The sequence below is a fragment of the Anabrus simplex genome, chromosome 1, assembly GCF_040414725.1.
Source record: "Anabrus simplex isolate iqAnaSimp1 chromosome 1, ASM4041472v1, whole genome shotgun sequence".
In the NCBI taxonomy this organism is placed as follows: Eukaryota; Metazoa; Arthropoda; class Insecta; order Orthoptera; family Tettigoniidae; genus Anabrus; species Anabrus simplex.
The window spans coordinates 482210500-482235058 of record NC_090265.1 but is presented as its reverse complement, the minus strand read 5'-3'; the positions used below and the strand labels follow the sequence as shown (position 1 = coordinate 482235058).

Here is a 24559-nt window from a genome sequence, read left to right as displayed (position 1 = left end):
TGTGTGTGTAATCACGAATCGGACCTCTCTTCGAAAAGCAGCTACGAGTTTTTCGGTAAGCCATTTGATCAAGATTCCTTTCTGCGTGCCTTATTATGGCTATATATTTTCTTTAGAGTTATTGCATCATACTTCAGGGAGCAAGATGAGTGAGAAATTTGAGGAGGAATTGTTATTATCTAATATTAATCTTCCCAATATGTTTACTGAAGAGGAAATAATAGCCCAACTTGGATTTAGTTGTAAAGTGGGAAGATCTGCTCTAGCTGTGACTAGAGAAAGTGAGCAATTTAAGAGTGTATAAAACAAATTTCTTTGACTGCTTTAATTAATTAAAATATTTACTTCTTAACTCTTTTCTTTCAGCAAGTAGTTTTAATTTCCTTACTCTTTTAGGTTCATCTGATGCTGCAGGCATTATGAAATAACACTCTCTCAACACAATAAGAGTACTCACTGATTTAAAGGCTAGACAAAATACTAAGCTCGATAGCTGCAGTCGCTTAAATGCGGCCAGTATCTAGTATTCGTGAGATAGTAGGTTCGAACCCCACTGTCGGCAGCCCTAAAGATGGTTTTCCGTGGTTTCCCTTTTTCACACCAGACAAATGCTGGGGCTGTACCTTAATTAAGGCCATGGCCGCTTCCTTCCCAGTCCTAGCCCTTTCCTGTCCCATCGTTGCCATAAGACATATGTGTCGGTGCAACGTAAAGCCAGTAGCAAGAAAAAAAGGCTAGGAAGCGGACACTTCAAATAAATACTGTAGATGACTACAAAAAATCGCAGTATTAATGTTAAATAAATAAATCTCATACAAAGGCTAAACGCATAACACTCACTTAACACAAGACAATTACACACTGATTTAAAGCCTAAGAACACACACACACACACAACAAATAAATACTGCAGATGACCTCACTATAAAAGTGAGCTACTGGCAGTTTACGGAGTGAGACACCTGTAGCAGAGTAACACAGAAGGAAAATGAAGGCAACAAAGCGATGGCTGTTTCCACCATTGTGCATCCTCCCTACGAATGTATTTATGAAAAGGGAAATGTTATGTAGTTATTTTAAATATTCATGGGTAAAAATGCCTCATCCTTTTTATCTGTCTTTCATAATGCATTCCAAAGTAACAGCATAATATCCCTTACTCACGAGGAATTATGAGTCTCACCCTTGGTTGGATTCATAGTGAACCACATCGATGGAAAACTGTTGTATGCAACCGTATAACTGCAACCGTTACTTCACCAACACAATGAAAGCACTGTCTGTGAACAGATAATCTTTAAGATAATGTGTCTAGAGGATTACATACTCAGGACCTGAATTTGACTAAAATATTGTGGCAAGAACACAAGAATGTTTGCATCACAATGTTGCATCAGAGTATCTGTCACTAATGAAAACTAGAAAGTCCATTCATCAAGTACTTGTAGTCACCATGGAAACCCCAGTCTTAGAGATCTCAAATTTCAGCTCCTATATGGGCTGGATTCATTATCTGAACCTCCACAAAAAACAAAACCAAAAAAAAACTGAAGCTGTGGACAATTAATGGCCTCTGTAATGAACACTAGTTGTGCTATACTGATCTCCATTTCACAGCAAGAAAACTTCTCAGAAGAGTACGAGGCCTTAACCAAAAGATTTATGCTTCCAAAATTGTTCAAGATAGTATGCTTTCAACCTTTCTTGCAAGACAACCAAATTTACTTAGGAGGTCTACTTCAGTTCATGGACGACCGGGCGAGTTGGCCGTGCGCGTAGAGGCGCGCGGCTGTGAGCTTGCATCTGGGAGATAGTAGGTTCGAATCCCACTATCGGCAGCCCTGAAGATGGTTTTCTGTGGTTTCCCATTTTCACACCAGGCAAATGCTGGGGCTGTACCTTAATTAAGGTCATGGCCGCTTCCTTCCAACTCCTAGGCCTTTCCTATCCCATCGTCACCATAAGACCTATCTGTGTCGGTGCGACGTAAAGCCGCTAGCAAAAAAAAAAAAAAATCAGTTCATGGACGAATCCTTCAGTGAAAAGACACCCACTTATTCTTGTTCGAAATCATCACTTCACACGATTACTTATCCTTCAGACTCCACATCAAGTTACTTCACTTGGGACTGCGGATTGCTGTTAGAACTTCGTACAGAGTTTTGAATCATTCGGATAAATCACTCTATCAAGAAAGTTCTCAGCTTATGCCTACCCTGCAAGCTCGCTAGAAACCGTTATGTACAGGCTCCAGAAACACCAGTACCCCTAAATGATCAATATTCACTTCCATTTTCTGTTATCAGCTTAGATGTTGCTGTCTCACTGTACTCAAATCAAGGGCACTTCGTTCACAGGGTGTTCATATTATTGCTTATTTGTGTAACTACTCATGTAGTTCATCTCAAGCTTACTTTTGACAGGACTCGATACATTTCTCCTCGCGTTTCAGATATTTGTCAGTCGCAGAAGCATCCCTCATACTGTGTACTCCGACAACGTAACTACCTTCTGCGCTGCCAATAAAGAACTCCGCAAAGTTTGTGCCATCTTCAATGATAGAAAAACATCTCAATATTTTGCTGCAAACTAAATTCACTTGAACTTCATCCCTCAATGGGAATCTTGGGTAAGTTGGTGAGAGCGTATGGTTGGCACAATAAAGCGTTGCATCAGAAAGGTCTTGGGATGCTAACAAACGTGTCATGAAACACTGAACACCATTCCGACTAGTGTAGAAGCTGCCATAAATTCATGCCCGCTACTACAAGGTGACTCTGCAGCCTTAACACCTTACTTTCTGCTTGGGCAACAGTCAACTAGCATTTCCATTGGGCAAGATCCACTCCCCCATACAAAATTGAAACGGGAATACAGACTGCAACGACAAACTACACAAGATTTCCTGAAAAGATGGGCGAAGGAATATCTGTTTGAGCTAAGGAGCTATCATTGTGTTCGACAAGCTATTCAGGAGTGAAACTGTAGGTAGGAAATTTATTGCTCCTCCAAGAAGTTGTGCGCTCTCTTCATATGTGGGGCAGAGCGGTCATTGAAGAATTGCTTCTGGGATGAGATGGTGAAGTAAGGACAGTGCTACTTTGTACGTCTGAAGGTCATTGATTTATTACACAGCCCATCCAGCTGGTCATCCCATCAGAGGTCGACCAGGATGGGGAGGATATGAGGAATTGGACTATTTGCTCCCCTGGACTTGAATATGCTATAAGCAAATCAGAGTAACCTATGTTGCATATAAATTTTCTTTGAAATAATGTATGATCAAGTGTGTTGTTGTTCATATTTAAAATTATTGAATCATTTCATGTTACTAAGGAGTCACAGACTTGTTGAGTCTCTCTTCACAAGGGTGCATGTTTTGAAACCATATATCAAGATCGATATGAAGTAGCTATTATACATTGCTAGTTTTGCTTTCTTTGGAACCTTAATATCCCAAAGAAGGGTCCTTACTTGCTGGTAGAAGAGGGAACTGGTGGTCTCTTGGTTTGTTTGAAGTTTGCTGATCAGCCATCTCTATTCACTGCCATCACAACTGTCTGATCTTAAGGCTGAACTCCTGAAATTTAGCCTTACACTTGTCTTGTTTGCACTTTGATTTCTGTTTCTCCCCAAATTATGTCGTCAACAAAGGCAACTACATTGAGTTCACGCAACATTTCCTTAATGCTCTCCTAATTGCCATAAATAGAAGTGGGGACAGTATACTGCCCTGTTGGACGCCATCCTTGGTCGTAAACCATGACTAGTGCCCCTCTCACTCTCGCACAGCTGGTTCAGTCCTTGTACAGCATCTGGACTTTTGTGTGCTTCAGACACCTTCCTCCTTTGCATGCGTTGACGGATTTTCTCTTGCAACATTGTGGTATACTTTTCATTATCCAGGAACACCATGATCAAGTTCTTGCCTCTTTTTTTTACCACCAATATTTTGCCATCACCGGTAAACTAATGAACTAAAATCAATGTGGCTTCACAGCTCAAAAGTGTACTACTGATGCAGCTATGGCACTTAGGGAATTTATAACTGAAGCGTTCAAAAATGGTCAAATAACTATTATTGTTAATCTTGATGTAAAAGGAGCTTTTGACTCTGCGTGGTGGCCATGTGTCCTAAAGGCCCTAAAAGATTTTAAATGCCAGAGAAATTTGTACTACCTTACTAAGAGCTACTTTAAGGATAGAACAGCATTCATGAATTCCAATAGTATCAAAGTCGAAACAGTAGTTAATAAAGGATGTCCTCAAGGTTCATGTTGTGGACCGGGGTACTGGAATGTACAGTATAATGCACTGCTCAGTTTGGAATACAGGAAAATCACCAAAGCTATAGCATTTGCTGATGACCTTATAATTGCAGTCAGGGCTGAAACTGAAATTGAAGCAGAAAATATTGTGAATATGGAATTACGGAAAGTTACTAAGTGGTCAGCAGGCAACAAAACCTGTTTCAATGAAAGTAAGTCAAAAGTTAATTTCAAGAAGAAAAGCAAAGAAGACAGTTGACATCGTTATGAATTGGAAACATCTTGAACAAGTAAACAAGATGGAATATCTAGGAATAACTATAGACTCTCGCTTGAAGTTCAATGACCACATCAATAAAGTCAGTGAAAAATGTATTAAATTAATAAACGCATTATCAAAATCGGCAAGAATAAGATGGAGTCTAAAACGCCAGGCTTTGGAAATAATATATAAAGGAGCAATATTACCAATACTGATATATTCTGCACTGATCTGGATAGAATCCCTGGAAAAGAAATGCAATCTGATTAAATACGTGAGAGTGCAAAGACTTATTCTATCGAGAAGAGCAAGATCGTACCGTACTGTATCTCATGAGGCACTGTGCATCATCACAGGAATTACTCCAATAGATATCAAGGCTAGGGAGGTTGTTGCTCTATACAATATCAAATCAGGCAAAACAACTATGAATTATGTCATTGATTACCCAGAAAAACCTATGAGATGACTCCAGCCAACCAAGTTTCCTGGTACCGAAGACCCAAGAATAGCATTAAAATAATATATCCCATGGAAAATTTACACAGATAAACTCCTTGTGATTAGTACCACCACGCGGGGAACACCATAGGTGCTTTTCCTTGCACGTAGTACCACTATGTTAGGTACCCAGTAGGTTTGTGATTAGTAGCAAATGAGAGCGCGAAAGCTTTTACAGTACCTATGATTAGTAGCGCACTATACGAGCGACACCATGTGATGGCAGAGCCCATGGTTCTGGCTTGCCTATGATTAGTACCCACTATATGAGGAACACCGTGGGATAGTACAAGTCTCTGTGGTTAGTACACTTAGGTGATAAACACCATAGGTTTGCGTTGCCTGTCAATAGCGCCGCTAAGTGTGAAACACCGTAGGTTTGTAATACATATGCGAATTTCATTACCTGTGAGTAGTACCATAATGTGTGGATTACCACGAGTCTACGCTATTCTTGATTAGTACCGCCACATGACAGATACCATGGTTCTACTTTTCTAGCGATAAGTAACATTATAAGGGGCCGATGATATGGATTTCGGACTCCTTTTGACTACTGTACAAGCATCATCGATTCAGTATCGTGCTATAGAAGCAGTCCCTTGATCAGTAATACTATTGTTTTACACCAGCTTCTGTGCATGTGAGGCACTGTGGGTCGGTTCCACTGATCGTTTTAAATTCACATCCATCCATCCATTCATTCTTCGTCCTCACGTTTTGAATTGTGGTCAGTGGAGGACTTTGGGTTTTTAATTTGTCATTTCATTTCGTCTCATTTCGTACCGTTAGGGGCTGATGATCTAGATGTTAGGCCCCTTTAAACAACAAGCATCAGTCAATCCAATCCAATCAATCAGTCAGTCAATCTTCTCACTTGGAAAACTACCTTGCATCAGAACTCTCATTCATTATTTACTGTAATTTACAGAGTCTCTCTACGCACAGTACATCCCTAACATGATATGAAGTGAGCCTGTGAGGCTTCACACTTAGATGATCACAACTAAACGAATACCTTAATGAGCACATGAAAGAAAACATACCCTGAACTTAATGTGATGCCTATATTTACACAACCACCATCTGGTGATTTACCCCGTATAAACTCATGCAGTTAACCTAATGGATCTCATCAGACTACTTGCTATTTTTGAAGCTCACACATATTACATGGTTGTAATTAACCTAACATTTACATTATTGCAGTACCAAATCTACGCGGTTAAAAATATTTTTAAACAGATACTCATCCAACCCCTACTGGTGGTAGCTCTGGACCCATTCTGGCCCAGATGGAAATTTAGATAATTTCTGCACCACTTTCCCACGACGGAAGTTCCACATTCTAATGTTGGCCTCAGCACCTGTGATGAATCTCTGGTCGACTGCAACAAGGCAACAACTCTTCACTGACTCAGTGCGATTACAGCTCATATCGCACAATAGTTTATCCAATGACTTGTGCCCAGATGGATGCGAACACCACACTTCTCTCAAGATGGACAAAGTTATGTCTGTGGAGGCGAATTAATACAAGTGACCAGCCCGTGGTTTAGTTGTCTATTCAGCAGGAGTCTTCGAAGTAGTCAGTCTTGATAGGTGTCAACTTGCCACGTGTGCGGAGTTAGAAAAGTCAGGTATTATAAGCCTACTACTTGCGTTTATGATGCCGTTTTGACTGCAAAAGTTTGTAGTAAGTGAATTTATTATTATTATTATTATTATTATTATTATTATTATTATTACTAATTATTCGGCCGGCCCCGTGGTGCAGGGGTAGTGTGCGTGTCTCTCACCTGGAGGCCTCAGGTTCGATTCCCAGCCAGGTCAGGTTTTTTTACCTGGATCTGAGAGCTGGTTCAAGGTCCACTCAGCCTACATGATGACAATTGAGGAGGTATTTGACGTTGAGATTGCGGCCCCGGTCTAGAAAGTAAAGAATAACGGCCAAGATGATTTGTCGTGCTGACCACATTACACCTCATAATCTGCAGGTTTTCGACCTGAGCGGTGGTCGCTTGGTAAGCCATGGTCCTTTGGGGCTGTTGTGCCATAGGGGTACTAATAATTCACTTGCATGAATTTGTTAATGCAGTCACTCCAACCTGCACTGCCTGTCACATTGCAACTTCAACTGAAGTGTTGAAAAATGCCTTAGACCAATTGCTGTCTGTAGTCGTTCCGAAAGTTTTAACACAGACATAATTGCACAATACAGCAACACATCCGTTCAGCATGAACTTCAAAAGCAGATATTCAGTCCATTGTGGGTGGCTGGCCTCTATAGAATGTGATGAAATTAGTGAGGCGAGACACTATACTAGGCGAGCTCTGCTGTAAGGGCAACTACAAACCCATGATCTTGCATAAATTATTCTCAAGAATGAAGGAGAAATTTTGATCTCTTTGTGTATCCAGTCTGATTGTAGACTTTTAAGATATTAATTTAAGATATTAATTTTGAATCAGGAGACACTCTTCAACGGCCACCGCTCTTTTGTCCCTGGTGACCTCATTTTCTGGTAAACGGCTATGATCGATTCAGTATATATTAATTCGTCTTATATTTAGGGACAAATAATGCTATCTTTTTTTTAAATTCCATATTTGTATGAAGAACTAAATAATGCTAGAAAACAAACAGCCATAGAAATCAGAAGGGTTAAGAGAAATTATCACAAAGAATCATTAACGGCATAGATGAAGCATTCGTACAACATAAGACGAGGGATTTTTATAAAACATTTCGACAATACCAATCAAACTATACTCCACCGACACTTATGATGAGAAATACAAATGGAAAACTGGCACATAGTAACCAAGAGAATGGAGAAATTTTAGCTCAATACTTTCAAGAATTACTTAGGGCCTGTACTAAGACTGTCAGATAAACAACCAGATACGTAGGCTGCAGTTTTGCAAACTAGAACATTTTTAATGGGTTGGTAATAAGGTTACTGAAAATATAGTGAAATTTAGCGCGGTGGTATACGTGTTCCATGGTGTTTTCGTTTGTTTAGCTCTATTCCTTTGGAAATTGTATTACTAGAATCCAATATCAGATTCTTATTAAGCTATAATGTGGAAGTACAGGTCAAAAACAGAATTAGGACTGAAATATACACATACAAAGAAACGTTAAAATTAATTAGTTGTATAATGAAACTGAAACTGTTATAGAAAATAAAAAGACCGAAAATGTAACCTGGACGCAAAAGTTAAGATTCATGTTATGTATCTTTTTTGTCTAGTACTATTTACGAGGTTGCGCGTTACGACGAAAGTAAAGTTTATATTCGTAATTAATGCCACTGATGCAGTGTGGGATCATTCATTTTATTATTAATTCAATTTATTGTTTGCTCATTGAATAAGTAGTTAGTTTCTTTCTTTTCAATACAATGTGAGAATAGTAACTGGCAAGCATTTATCTCACTTTAGCGTAAATACTTTTGTAGCAAGTTGTTATGAAGTAAAAGAAATATAACCTCCTTAACATCCTCATTCGACGGACGAATCGCCATGAACAACATCTTATACCTTTACTCCATATGTGCGTCGTGGATAGATTTGGAATAGAATCCACGCTTTTGACACGCATTTTAATGATTAGGAAATGTGTACTATCACCTCTAGTACACTACCGACTACCATTTACAAGGTAAAAAAATGTTAGACTACTGGGACTCGAACCCACGAAAAACTGCTTAACAGCAAACTTTGCTGCCGTAACGACCACGGCTACCCATGAAGCTTGCGGTTGACTGCTTGTGTACTACTGGTATACTCAGTAGCAACAACTTGCTAGCTTGAGAAATCTCTAAGAATTCTGTGATAGCTGGACAGGAAGCATGACGTACTTTATAAATATATACATAAATTACATTATAACAACTTAATTTCGCACAGCATCATGCAGATGTAGATTCATCTTCATGAGTAGCCATCTTGATTCTTTACTGTAGTGTCCCTGATAAGAGCTAACTCCCAGATAAGAGCGTTAACAGCTTCTCCTACTTCGGCATAGCTATACTCGAGAATATTTTTCCAGACTGCACATAAATGAAAGTCGTAGTACGCGGTTTCAACCAAACTTCCGGATAAATGTCCAAACTGCCAAATAAATATATACCGCACTTTTATCTGGCTGTCGTAATCATCATCATCATCATCATCATCATCCTAAACCATATCCAGTTTCCCGGGTGTGGTATATGAGCCTCCTCCATCTCATCCTGTCCTTGTACCATTCTTCCTCCACCAACTTGTCCCAATCATGACCTCTCAGGAGTATATCGCTCTTAACTAAATCCATCCATTTCCTTCGTGGCCTTCCCACGGGTCGTCTTCCTTCTACCTTTCTGTCAAATTCCTTCCTTGCAGTTCTGTTTACTGGCATCCTCTTCATGTGACCAAACCACTTCAGTCTTGATATCTGAATCTTATTGAGGAGAGAATCATCTATTCCTACTGCTCCAATTTTCTCATTCCTAATCTTGTCTTTCCTGGTTTTCTGGATCATAGTGCGTAGGAATTTCATTTCAACTGCCTGAAGTTTGGAATTATCTCGATTGGTCAGTGTTGTGGTTTCGAGACTGTATGTAAGAATTGGTGTATAATAGGACTTGTACAATGTCATTTTTGTTTTCATGGGGATTTGCTCATCCCACAGCAGGTGTCTTATCTGGTGGTAAAATTGTGTTGCCTTATTGATTCGATTGTTCACCTCATGTTTTGCTAGGTTGTCATTTGATAGAACGCTACCCAAGTATTTGAAAACTGGAACACTGTCCAGTTGGTCTTCATTTAACATGACTATTGGTTCTGCTCCTTCCCCATACACTTTCATCACCACCGTCTTGGTCTTGCTGATGTTTAAACCATATTTCTTAAACTCCTCATTCCAGCTTTGTATTCTCTCTCCCAATTCCTCTTCTGAGTCACTCCAGATCGCAACATAATCTCCAAATGTGAAGGCTTTGATATCTCCATGTTCTTTCCTTTTAATACATTTCATTACTACATCCATCACAATAATACATAGAAGTAGTGACAATGAGCTGCCCTGCTGCACTCCTCTCTTTGTTTCAAACCAGTCTGACAAACCACATCCTATTTGAATACAACTTCTATTCCCACTATACAACATTTTCACTTTGTCTATGAGGCTGTCTCGCATTTGAAGTTCTTTCATGCATTGCCAAATTCTTTCCCTTGGTACACTATCGTATGCTTTCTCAATGTCCAAAAAATATTAGAAATAAAGGCTTGTTCTTCTCCCAGTATTTTTCCATTAGCATCCTAATTGCAAATACAAGGTCTGTAGTTGACCTTCCTGGTCTGAAACCATACTGCTCTTCTTCCAAAATTGGTTCAACAATATCTCTGATTCTGGTCTCTATTATTTTTTCCAATATTTTCAGGACATGAGACAGTAGTGTGATACCACGGTAATTAGTACATTTTCGTCGGCTTCCTTTCTTGAACAGAGGTACAATGATGCCCATCTTCCAGTCCTCAGGAATAGTATTTTCCTCCCATATCTTGTTGAGCAGTCTATAGAGCCATTAGATTCCTGGAACTCCCGCTGCTTTCAGCATATCTGCACTTAGTTCATCTATGCCCACTGCCTTTCCTTTCTTCATGCTCTTGAGCGCATTTTCAACCTCAAGCCATGTAATTGGTGGTTCAGTTGTGGTTCCTCGACTTGGCTCTCCTCTATCCGTTATGTTTTCTGTATCTCCATTCAGCAGCTTTTCGAAATAGATCTTGAGTTCTTGTTTAATTTCTCCCTCTTCTTGTGCCAGAGTTCCATCATCACGTTCTATTGCTTTTATGGTCTCTTGATTCCTTCGCTTGTTTTTCACTACTCTGTATAGCAATTTCATATTTCCTCTACGGTCCTCTTCCAGTTTGTCTGCAAACTCATTCCATTTCTTCTCTTTTTCTTCCCTTACAATGTTATTTACAGCAAGTTTCTTGTTCCTGTATACTCCTTGAAGTCTTTGTATTTCTTGTTTATTTCGTTCTTGTCCCTGTTTTTGTTTTTCCTTGTCCAGTGCTTTCTTTATTTGGTTTCTTTCTTTCACCGCAGTTTTCACTCTATCATTCCACCATGGTGTCTCCTTTTTTCTTTTGATAGAACTTGTAACTCCACATAGGTTTTTGGCTTCTCCCACAAAGGTGTCTTTGAAGGCCTTCCATTCTTCATTAATGCTGGTTACTTCACCCTTCGGCAAACTCTGTTGAATCCTTAGTTTGTATTCTTCCTTTATTTGGACTTCTTGCAACTTCCAAGTTTTAACCCTTGGTTTTTTCTTAATAAGTTTCTGCGTTTCATTTGCCTTATGTTTGAAGTCTACTACCAACAATCTGTGGCCACTGTCCATGCTTTCACTAGGGATGACCTTACATCTGTGATGTACCTGCCACCATCTTTATTTGTGATTACGTAGTCAATCAGTGTTCTGTACTGGCCATCCCAACTGTACCTTGTTATTCTGTGACTGTCTCTTTTTTTGAAGAATGTTTTTGATTATAAGATCATTTCTTCTGCACAGATCTAATAGTTGTTTTCCTTCTGGGTTCCTTTGTCCAAATCCATGTGGACCAATGATGTTCTCGTACCCACGTCCGTCTACCCCAACTTGCGCATTTAGGTCTCCAATAATAATGACATTTTCCTCGTTAACTGTATCTTCCAGGTCTTGCCGAAATTTCTCTTTGTCTTCCTCACTGCAGCCTGTCTGTGGGGCATACACTTGTATGATGGTGTACTTAGTGTTCTCCAGTTTCATGAACATTTTAATGATTCTATCACTTTTGCAGATAACTTCAGCTGTAGCATTAATCCTTTCGTTAATTAAGAATCCAACACCATTTTTCTCTACCTTCTCCTGTCCACTCCAGTATAATTTATAACCTCCACGAAGTGTCTTACTTCCAATCCCTTTCCATTTGGTCTCACTTAATCCCAATATTGATATTTTTCTTCTATCCATCATGTCTAGGAGTTCTTCTAACTTTCCAGTTAATGATAGAATGTTCATAGTTCCAATTCGGTATTTGGGTCTCTTTTTTATTTGGGGTTTCCTTTCAGAACATTGTATATCATCAGCCTTACGGTCATCATACTTTACAATTGTCTGAGAGGACGTGTCAGTCCGGTCTATAATATTCTTTCCGAGGCTCTTTTTCTTATTGAAAGCAACTGTACTCAATACTCTCCTGCTGACTTGCTAGGCCTAACGCATAAGAGGATTTTCTTTCAGGGTTTACTCCCTTAGCCTTTGAGGATGCCTTCCTCGTCCTACAAGGCAGTAGGTTCCATCTGTACACCCCAGAAGGATGGGTTGCCTCTTCCGCCATCTCCGCCGTACCAAAGTCCATGTTCTCCGCCGTAGATGCCGTTGAGGTCTTCACCCTTAACCCAGGGCAAGGGCCCTCCATATTTATGACCCCTGGAGAGAGGGTGTCCCAGTATTTTAAAGCCCCCAGGAATTGGGCTACCTGTTGGTCCGCGGGTTGTATTGGTTATTTCATCCAGCCCTACATACTGTTGGGGCCCCCTATCCGCCACCTGGGGACGCGCTCTGTAGGCGTCAGGTTCCCCTGGTTACTTATTGGAAGTTAACCCCACCCACAAGGAGTAAGGTTATTTGCAGAGTGGCTGTCGTAGTACAGGCCCTTAATAGTGAAGAACCAATTCAATACCTAGAGTATGACCTTCATTCAAAAAATAAAACACCATTAGAAAAGGTTATACCACCAGATTACAATGAAGTGTTGAAAGCCATCGATTCACTTAAAAATTAAAAAGCTTCAGGGGAGAATCAACTAACTGCAGAAATATGGAAGAATGCTAATACACAAACCATTCAGAATTTACATAAATATCTGACATTTGGAATACTGAAAAAATACCCGAAGAGTGGAATATGGAGATAATACACCCTTTACATAAAAAAAGGTGATGTCGTGACCTACCTGTCCATTGAGACGATCTCGTAGGTTGGTCACCAGGCCGTTGGATGTTGAAGTATTACCTGTCCTGCCGAGCGGAATGTAGGGAGGTAATTGTAGGTATGACTCATCCCGCAACTCCCGAAATAAAAGATGAAGTTATTTCCCTGTCCTTTATTACTGAGGACAACTAAAACTACTATGTACAGTATATTTACAAGTCTGAATGTAATGATCTGTAGAGAGAGCGAGCTTGTTCCACGCGCCTACTGTTCTACTACACGTCTATCTGAATCTTGCCCTACGGCACTTGGGCTATGCCCGAACAGAATATCGTTCTGACAAGTACGAACTACTAGCTGGAAGAAGGCCCCGCGCCATCTTGGCCAGGGGTTATATCTCCGCTCCTGAACTCAAAGTTCTATCCCTACTTCCTACCAAGGGGTTGGGTCTTACGGGCATTACCAAACTGTTCATCCAGTCACTAGCGCCTTCAAGTGGCTATTCTCAATAGTTGTCACAGTAAGTGCTGCTACCTAGGCACTACTGTCTTCTGTCTTACTTTGTCCTAATCTTTCCTTGTTTCCCTAAGTGCATCTGTACTGACCCTGAATGGCCTTGCACTTGGCTTTGCTCCTTTGTCGGTTTATCGGGCGGCCCGCTAGCATACTAGCTCTGTTTGTCGATACACAGTAAATACCTTGTTGTGATCAACAAGTCCCCGCTCTTAGTCAACACTTGTGTAAGCGCACTTCGCAAGCTCTCTCCACTACATGTAACTTCTTGAAATGTTTCCCTTTTCTTACAGTAACTAAATCTGCCTATAATTATTATTCAATTACATTAATGCTACAAGATGTCTCCTGTCTTTGATTATCATTCTAACACTAATTAATCTCCTCTGACACCTTGAGCTCAAGACTCGGCTGCGAACCCCAGCTGCCTTCCACCTGGCAGTCCGCCGGTTCGAGTCCGTGGGAGGTCGGTACACGACAGTGATAGATCAGATCCCAACAATTATTGGGGATATCATTGCTGGATATGACTTAATTTTTTTTTTCAAAGTTATTATACATGAGAATTCAAGAACAACTTGACTGTGAACTTGGAGAATACCAAGGAGGCTTTCGTCCAGGGAGAAGTTGTCCAGATCAAATTATCCATTTAAAGTGGATTATGAAGCATCATAGGGTTAGAAACAAAAAGTTAGTTATCACTTTTGTTGATTTTTAAAAAGGCGTGTGATAGTATCCATCGTGAGACATTATTGAATATCCTAAAAGAATTCGGTTTACATCCAAAACTTATTTGCCTTATTGGAATTACCCTTAAGAACACTAAATCTAAAGTCAGATTTAGAAATGAACTCTCAAAGCCATTTGACATTAATACTGGACTTCGGCAGGGAGACGGACTCTCACCATTATTGTTTGTGTGTTGGAAAAGATCATGCGGGAATGGAATAAGATGTGTCAACCTAACATCAAGATTGGCAGAAAAATAAGACTCAATTGTTTAGCATTCGCTGATGATCTTGCACTACTTGCTAATGATATGGAAGAAGCTAAATTGCAAATAGAAGAACTTGATAACATAGCAAGAGAAGTTGGATTGCAAATTTCATATGAAAAAACAGAAATAATGCCAACCTTCCCTGTTACAGCACCAACCATTACCTTAGCCAATACCAAACAAATTAAAATTGTGAATAAGTTTAAATATCTTGGTGAAATCATAACTTGGAACTCCAATGAAAAATCATCAATACAAAGCAGAACATTTAAGTTAAAAAAAGCACAACGAATTACATGGCCAACGTACAAGAAAAAATATTCAATAAATGCTAAACTTCAACATTACTGTTCCGTCATTAAACCTGAAGTGACTTATGCTTGTGAAACACTATTTAAATTGAACACCAAAGCAACAACTGATACACTGCAAAAGGTTGACAGGAGGATACTCAGAACAATCATTAATAATCAGGTGGATGGACAAATTGCCTAATGCAGTGGTTTATAGGGAAAGATACGATGAGAAAAAGAAGAATTGCCTTTTTCCGTCATCTTTCTAGATTAAATGATAATAGGATAATAAACAACTATTTAATTACTTTTGGAAAAGTAAAACAAAAAAATAATTGGTTTAAAGAAGTTCAGAATGATTTAGAAGAGCTGGATATTACAATGAAGCAAATTGAAAATAGAGAAGAAAAAAGGATTCTCAAGAACAAACAAATAAGATTGTCATTAAAAACTGTACAAAACAAACAATATGTCATATCTGAAGAAAGGGCAGCCAGGTCAGCCAGAATGAAGAGGTGTTGGGAAAGGAAGAAGATGATGCAAGCTAAATCTTCAGTTAATTCTTTGTTAACATAAATGTATTTGGGTTTGATTTAAGTGCTCCAATGTGGGCGTAAACTATGTAAATAAATAAATAAATAAATAAATAAATAAATAAATAAATTGCATGATTTGAGTTTACATTACTTTACAAGATATTAGAATCATTTCGTATTGACGGTTTTCACTTAACAAAGGTGAAAAAATGAGTGTATCCTCCTAATTCAATACATCATATAGTCAATCATTAGATGGAGTAATCAAATTCAAACATGTTTCGGCTCGTTTGAGCCATCTTCAGTGAAAGGCGGGGGGGAGGGGGGTTGAAATAATTTACATAATACAAGCTAAAAAATGCCAAAAAAACATAATGAAGGAACAAATGGAAAAACAAAACAGCCTAGACGGAAACAAAATTAGCACAATATACAATATTTACATCATGTGGAGCAAAAATCAACTTGCTGCGACTGTTACAAAACCAATATTTTGTAAACTAAGAGGTCCACAACCTCACTATGTGCACTTATTGTTCATTTCCATCTGCATCATTTGTTTTCATTCTTTTTCTTCTTAGGTTAACACAGTTTTTAGTTTCTTTTATGTTTTGTATTAACCCCTGTTTCACTTAATTATTATTATTATTAATAATAATAATAATAATAATATAAAATTTTAAAATGCTTACCACAGATAATAAAGGCAGGAAAATTATGCAAACATATTTTTGCACCCAAATTCAATATTTACATTAAGCGATAAAAAAATTGTTGAAGAGTCATGGTACAGTAGTGAACTAGCAAACATAAATATATTTGCTGAAAAACAAATGTATCTCTAAATTAATATTGTTACGAACAAAACAGTGTCCATCTTATTACGCTGTTTTATTACTCTAATTTTCAGGATGGCCCAATAAATGCACATACATATATGCACACAATTCTATTCAACCACAAATGGCCACACTTACTAATTGCTGTCTATTTACAAGTCTCTCACTCCAGTCGGACAGTCTTTACCTGAAGGAAGTTCTAATCCTACTTGACAGGCCTTTCACATGTGTTCTTCAGTCCAGCAACCCCACACAGCAACTGCATTCACAACACACGATGATTGTTTGTTCCTTGGTTCGACTTGAAGGGCAGTCCAGTAATTCAGTCACATGCAATACCTCAACAGTGTTAAACAGCGACTATTAACACAGATCCAGTTACTCACAATAGCTGCTTCATTCACTGACTCACGGCGGTTCTCCGTTCAGAGTTGTATACACACATTATTCCAAGGCAGTACAGTCTTCTGTCCTGCATACAGTCTTCAGCCCAGCTACTTGCTGGACACTCCAACACAAGAACAAACGCAGCTTCTTGTTCAGACCTCGGAACACTAGCGACAGTCAACACCTTTGTCACCCTCAGCCCAGCCACTGAGCCCCAACACACGGAGTCAGTGACTCCACCACTGACTAGTTCAAGGACCCCTACTCTGAACCAAGAGCCAAGGCTAGCCTCCCTTTTTGTACCTTGGGTGATGTGTACTTAAATATTCACAACATGGCTAGAGATGGAACATTCTTGTTGCATTTCCCAGAAACTCTCAGGTAAACCAACCGATGAGACAATACTCATAAAGCCCAGCCCTGTCCTACAGGCCGGCTGAGAGATCCCCAGTTGTCTGACTCGCTAGCTGCTTCCAGGAAGTACTGAAAGGGGCTACTACAGGGCTGGCATGTAACAGTATGTAGATCGATGGAAAAGTTCCTGTTATTTAGGTCATTTTCATTTTGGGGATTTGTGTATTACTGTGATTACTTGCCACAAAAAATCTTCAAATGTTAGCATTGTTTTTAGATAAATTTTTTGCCTTCTCTGCTTCCATACATGCTCAGTACTTAGTCTTCACCTCCAAAACTATCAAGTCTAGGCTCTCTCCTGGAGAAATATTCTTGTCCTGAGTCGAATAATTGGTAGTTTTTCCAATTGTGTTTAAGTTGAAGGTTTCTTGTGTGTCTGCAGGAAGACTTGAAATATTATCTTCATCATCTTTATTCTATTCCTCAGAGAACTTCTTATTTTTACAGCACGGTATGTATGGAGTTGCGGAAAAGTACATCCGTTTGCAAGAATATCCATTTAGTTCAGAACAGAAGATGATGGCTGTGAAATGTGTTCCCAAATATGGAGATGTAAGTTACTACAGTTATGCTAAGATTACGAATGACAATTTTATACCCTATTTTGTTTAAGACTAATGACTGTTTCCTCATTTCAGAGTAAAGAAGAAATTTATTTTGTTAAAGGAGCATTGGAGAAAGTGTTACAACAATGTACAAAGTACTCATCTAATGGTGCTGTTCATCCTTTAAATACCAAAAAAGAACAAGAGTACCTTGCAGAAGCATACGAAATTGGCAGGAAAGGATTAAGAGGTAGGTAATGGTTGTCTAGTTACAGTTTGTAGAAATACCCAGATCATTCAGGATGATCAGTTTTTTTCTTTTGCTGGGCTTTGTGGACCAGGCAGTAGAATACTGGCCTTCAGAACCTCAGATGGCAGGTTCAATTCTGGCTCAGTCCCATGGTATTTAAAGGTGCTATGTGTCTGTAGATTTACCAGCATGTAAAATAACTCCTGAAGGATCAAATTCTAGCACCTCAGCATCTCCAAAAGACCCACAAAGGTAGTTGGACTTAAAACCTGTAACTTCTTATTTCTTTTTAATGAAATCTTGGTATAAAAAATAGATCGAGCACAACAACTTTTTAAGTAAGCTTGCATAGATTGAGCACACACAAAAATAAACATCACATAAATCTAGAATTATTGGCTGGAACCTTTGTTAGTGATTGGTATTGGAAGGATGATGTTTATTGTTGAAACCTAGACGGTAGTGCAGGGTAAGGAAAGGTACAAAAGAGAGAGAAGAGAATGATAGAAAGGGGAGGTCATCAAATGTTAAGGCCTGTCACGTCCTTAGACCTTGGCATGTACTGATCAGCTTTAGTCTCTAAGGACGAGAGGGTGAGAAGATTATGGTAAATGTTGAAGGATTTTAACAGTGAAACAATGATTGAATGTGTTTTGATGCAAGTGGATATTAATTAGGATTGGAAGATTGATGTGGATTTTGCAGCTATTACAGTGACTGCATGTTCATTTGGTCGGTGCGTTAATGAAGTCTGTATTGGAAGGCTGATTCTTTGGTTGTATGTTGTGATGAACACATTCCTTTCGTCATCTACTTCTGCTTATAGTTGTCGGAACTTAGGTTTTTTACCCTCGTTTGCATGCATTTTCACTTAGAAGCAAAACAGGTTTTTGCCTATTTCTTTTTCCTTGAAAGCTTACAAAATATAACATTCAAAATTACAGGTCCATTATGTTCGAAAATTTTAAGGTCTTCAAACAAGGCCTACATTTTTTTCAAGAAAATAATAGTAATGTATTTATATCATTGGAAAGAACACACATTTCTAATTTGTGATTAGTGACTTTCATTATATATTATACTTGTTCTTCTCATCTGCTTGGTTAGACTTCAGTCAGTAGGAGGCCTGATATTTGCCTTGGGTGTGAAGGTAATTGCATGAGCTAACTGGTATACTCGTTTTCTGTGAACTGGGATTCTTTTAGGGAACGGTCTAGAATGAGATGGAGGAGCTCTGTTGTGAACTGTATTGCAAATAGTGGAGACAATAACAGTAAAGTACTAGAAGAGGAGTGGTGGAAAGGTTGGGTGAGGTGGAGGGCTTTGGTACACTAACCTACCCAGAGAGAATCTGAGAAAGGGAATGTAATGGAAGGAGGAGAAGAAGAAGAGTCCAGGATTTTGTTAAATTCCCTGTTGTTCCATCACATTATTGCTGTCAAAAGATGAGCAAGCTATATCTAGCTGCTGAAGTATGGAATATAACCAACTTTTATAGGGTTCACAAAAGTGACTGCAACTCAGAAAAAGAGAAGCCAGTGTCATCGATAGTTTTTCATCAGATTTTTAAACAATTTAATGTGGGATTCCATGTCCCCAAGAAAGAAAATTGTGACAGATGTGAAAATGTAGGATGCTAATTGGTTTATAATATCACCTATTCAAAACATTAAAATTTTAAACAATTAGGAATTTATCTTTATTTCCATATGAGATATCTTTCGCCTTTCCTTTCTCCCCATACTGCTTCCATGTAAATATATATATAAGCTTTGTAATTTCCTAAATTTTCTAATAGAGTAGCATCAATGATTCATGTCAGATCACTACTGCTGGACACCGTTAAAATGCCCTGTGGTTTTACACATTGGTGCTGACTAATGGAAATTCTAAGTTCGCATGGAGGGAATTAGATATTTTTCCACCAATACAGCATATAAAAAATTAGATGTATGGCTTTTCAGGCGTTTGCTCTATTAACCGGCGTTTCGTCTTAGGTCTGACACGAGACTCATCAGAGTGGGTGTGCAGCGTCAATGGGTAGGGTCTGACACACCCACTCTGATAAGTCTAGTGTCACTGTCAGACCTAAGACAAAACGCTGGTTAATAGAGCAAATGCCTGAAAAGCCATACATCTAATTTTTGGTGCTGACTACCGTCTTTTACCTTAGATGCCCCCATGTAAATATGTAATATAATCCTTTTTTAACTCCATATATTAATGAACATTTAGTAACATTTTCCTAACATTTCTGATAGTGTAACGTCAATATTTCATACGGGCCACTGCTGATGGACACTGTTAAATACCCTGTAGTCTTACGTATTGGTGCCAGTCACTTGTCTTTCCCTTAAACTGCCCCTTAGTTAAATAAGTTAACCTTTGTAAGACATATACCCTAACATTTTGACGCTGTTATCCTTCACAACTGTTAATTTACAGCCAACGGCTGATATGTTGGTATCTACATTATCAATGAACATTTGTTTTCTCATTGACTATCCCTACTGTAATATGTCAATATTATTTCTTAGTAATTATAATTTAATTACAAATCAGATACCTGATTTATGCCTTGAGGTAGTACTGTGACTGAGATGCCTTTAATGAAAGGCGAAACATGTCTCATATGGAAATAAAGATAAATTCCTAATTGTTGAAAATTTTAATGTGTTGAATAGGTGATATTATAAATCAATTAGCATTCTACATATAGTATCTTCAATATGGATCCATAATAATATTTATCACTTGCAAGATGTGAAAATGTCGAGCGTGTTGGAGAGGAAAGACTTACCATTGGCGAAAAATTGTAGTACCAAGACCACCAACACCAAAAAGAATGCAAACTGAGTTTGCTGAAAGACCAACAAATAAGACTATTTTTTTGTGTTTTTTTATGTTTTTATTTCATTTACAAAAAATTCTGAACACACCATGTGGCAATAGTATGCTATTATAATACTGTTGAAAAATTGCTGTGTGCAACTTTTCAGTATATGAAAGCAACACAAGGGATGGATATTGCTATATCTGGAATTAAACTGAAGGAAAAACATGTCTTAAGGAAATATGCAGTGCACTTTTCAAGTATTTAAAAACAGTTCATGATCGCACCAAGATACAGTCGCCCTAAATTGTGACAGTGTCCGGGTCAGAACCGTAACAAGCAGATTTTGCCCATGATCTACACTTTCCTTCAAGAGTCTCAGAATGTGAAAACTGTGAAACTGAGATATTGATAACCAGGCCATATCTATATACCTGTAGACTCCATACACTCAACCATTGATACATTCTTGAAGCAAACATTTGTATGGGTGCCTTTTCAATGGGCAACAGTGGTTTCCTTGGCGAGGAGTAATGCTCGTCCTTATATCATTCATGAACTTCACCATCCAGATTTTGAGGACTGGAAGGTGTCATCAGCGATTCCTAATGTAACAGAAGACAACAAAGCTCCAAGGTTCTCGGAGGTAAAATCATGCATTTTTTCTAAGGGATCTTGCAGCATGCCTGTACAATAAGACTACAAAGACAAATATAACACATTATCGGTCAGCCTAACTACAGTAAGCCACCAAAGAGGACGAAATGCCACATCAGCAATACAATCAAACCAAATGAGAGAGATGATTTACGATCATCCTATTGAAGTGTCGGGAAAGAAGTATAAAGATCTGGCTAGACTTTGCACTAAAAATATTATATCCACAATGTTCGATGTGTATCTAAACCTTGCCTATGACTCCGAACACAGTGATCTATTACCACAAACAAATTAGAACTGATAAAAATATTCCTTTGTTAATATTGTACTGTAATGTTATTTCCACTTTGATTCTACCATTGTAGTGTAGCAAGTCAATTTTCCTATTGTTTTTTATACAGTTCTTAATACAATCATTAAAGAAATATCTTAATCTCATGCCGAACATTCCTTCAAACCATTCCCTCCAAAACCTCATAAGATGACCACTTTGTAAAACTGCACTCAATAACAAACTCAGTTTTTAAAGCTCACTTACATCAAAAGACACACAACTGGGGTTTTCCTGAGTAACTTGGGGAACATGAACAGTTATTTAGTGAGAAATGTTCAATCTAATGTCCAATAACTTTTCTGTCAAATTAGTATTCACTTATGACATCTGGTATGAAGGTTGAGAATTTGGTGATTTTTGTTCCCAAGTAATGAATTTTGGTCTTGGAGTTATGAATTTTGTTCCTGGAGTTGAGAATTTAAATGCCAGAATGCGGTCATCAAGTTAGCAAACAATGTTTTGATGCGCATTCCCTCTCTTTATATTGAAGACCCTCCCTTAATGATTACCTTTCAAGTAATCACACACAGTACTTAAAAATTACTCTTCACTATCTGTGATAACCTTAACCTCAACACTAGTAGCACACTTTATTCTCACATTAAATTTACACTAGAAACCGAGATTGATCAAAAACTAAATTTTTAGATTTAACTATCACCAGACACCCAAACGTTTTAACTTACAAGATTTTCAGAAAACCAACTCAAACTGCTTTCACTATTTGCAAAGATTCAGTACACACCCAGACCCATAAACGAGCGACTTACAACAGCCTAATTCATCGGGCATTCAATATACTGATGTCTAAGAAAGATTTATCGTCGCCATAAGACCTATCTGTGTCGGTGCGACGTAAAGCCCCTAGCAAAAAAAAAATAAATAAATAAATAAAAATAAAAATAAAAAAATTAAAAAACGAACTGAACACTATTCGCGGTATAAACAATATATATACAATTCTCCACCTTATCAATACGAATTTATTTTACATTACAAATATTCAAGACTAGTTTCGACCCCTATGGGGTCATCCTCAGTTGACATGCATTGTGAATTGTTCATAAAAAATCACGTATAGTGGTAAAAGTTAGACTAGTTTAGGCTGATCATTGATGTTAGGTATGTCTAGTACATGACTAGTGTGCATTGTTTATGAAGACACATATTACCTTACTGCTATTATTATCCAACTTTAAGTTAAATAGTATGGAACACAAATATGTTTGTGTAACTCAACAGTGACAAGTTCAAATATTTACATAATTGGCTGTTGATAGTCACATGAAATTACAGAACACTGGCTTGAACATTTTTGATTTAAGTATCAGTGCAACATCTTGCTTATTATACATCCTAGAAGCTAAATTCATTTTGTAAAGTCAATACATTCTGGTTGAAACTTAGTGTGAGGTTAAAATTGAATAAAAAATATGCTAATGTGGACATTAAAATATTGTTAAAATGAGCATATGATCAAAAACAGTGGTATGTATGCCACACATGTCTAGTTAAAAACTCATTACATTGATGCTGTTAGTGTGCAGTACAGCATGTACACTTATTTGGAATAAATGGGTTTGTATATATATTGTTCTAACAAATTGGATCCATAAAATATAGAATTTATAGGTAATTAGTATTATAATGATCCACTGCAAATTAGGAAATGCTGTTTGTTTATCTGAAGATCTATTGGCAGCTACAGATGTTAAAGTTATTAAGAATGTTAATGGAGCATGTTTTCTTCCGTAGACGCGATGTTTAAGATTGGTTGCATTAGTCAAATGTGGTGAAAGTTATGCATCTTGGTGCGCGTTGTTCTGGAAGCTTGTATGTTATGAGAAACCAAGGTGGAGTGTCTGAAAATAGAAATAAAAGTGTGATAATGTTGTGGATAGAAAGTGTGGTAGTGAAACGTATGTCGTTTACTTACGTAGAGTGCTGGAGCCGTGCGTTCTTAGTAGCTGCCTGTTGGGATCTGGTGCGCGTAGCTCTGAGATTGTAGTTAGCGGCGGTAGAGGGGAGGTTTGGGGGGATAGGTGGAGTGTTAGTAATAGGAGTGGGGTTGGAGGGGAGAGGGTTTTGAGGCGGTTGGTTTGAACATATCGATTTTTGTTTGTTTATTCTTTTGATATAGAAATCTTTTAATAAGGGAATTACTGCGTGAAAAAGGATGTTGTTTCTGTCTATACTTTCATTTAGGTTGGAGTTTGGATTCACATATTTGTCTAAATTTATGTAAAATTCTTCTATTATACTGAGTAAGGGACTTTTTGGGTTCATGTTAAGGATTTGCATGTCGTTCTTAATGTCTGTGAAATTATGTTTTTGATCGTCAATATGCTGACCTATAGCTGAAAAATGTCTGTGTTTGACGGCGTTTACATGTTCATTATATCGTATTAAAAAGCTTCTACCGGTAAGTCCTATATAGCTGGCTTGGCAGTCGTTACATTTTAGGCGATAGACTCCTGAATGATTGTATTTGTTTGTGTTATTAACTGATTTGGAATTGTATAGTATGTTGGTGTTGTTGCGTGCCGTTTTGTATGCTATTTTTAGGCCTTGTTTTTTGAAGATGTTTGTTATGGGATGTATATGGTTATTGTTGTAAGTAAACAGTGCATATTCTTTTTTATTTTTAGTGATTCTGGTTAGCTTGGTTTTAGGTTGATTTTTGACTTTATTGATGATCCGGTTTATCATCTCTCTTTTGTATCCATTTTGTTTTGCTATTTCATGGATTGTGTTTAGTTCTTTATTTAGATTTTCTTTTGAAAGTGGAATGTGATATGCTCTATGAATCATACTATAGTATGCAGCTCTTTTATGGGCATGTGGGTGGATGGAGTCTATCTTAATTGTATTTGATGTATGGGTAGGAAATGAAACTTATAAACAACAGTAGAAAAGCCAACCAGGCAAGAAGAATGGCACACAGATATCAAAATCTG

The 24559-nt window shown here is 38.1% G+C and overlaps 1 protein-coding gene across 1 annotated transcript in view; it reads left to right on the top strand.

The window, feature by feature from the left end:
- SPoCk (secretory pathway calcium atpase) overlaps positions 1-24559 on the top strand; it is a 288883-nt gene that overhangs the window by 174582 nt on the left and 89742 nt on the right. Inside the window, exons 12-13 of the mRNA XM_067135304.2 lie at positions 17428-17532; positions 17619-17775. Coding sequence (XP_066991405.1) covers positions 17428-17532; positions 17619-17775 — 262 coding nt within the window. The remainder of the gene's footprint in view (positions 1-17427; positions 17533-17618; positions 17776-24559) is intronic.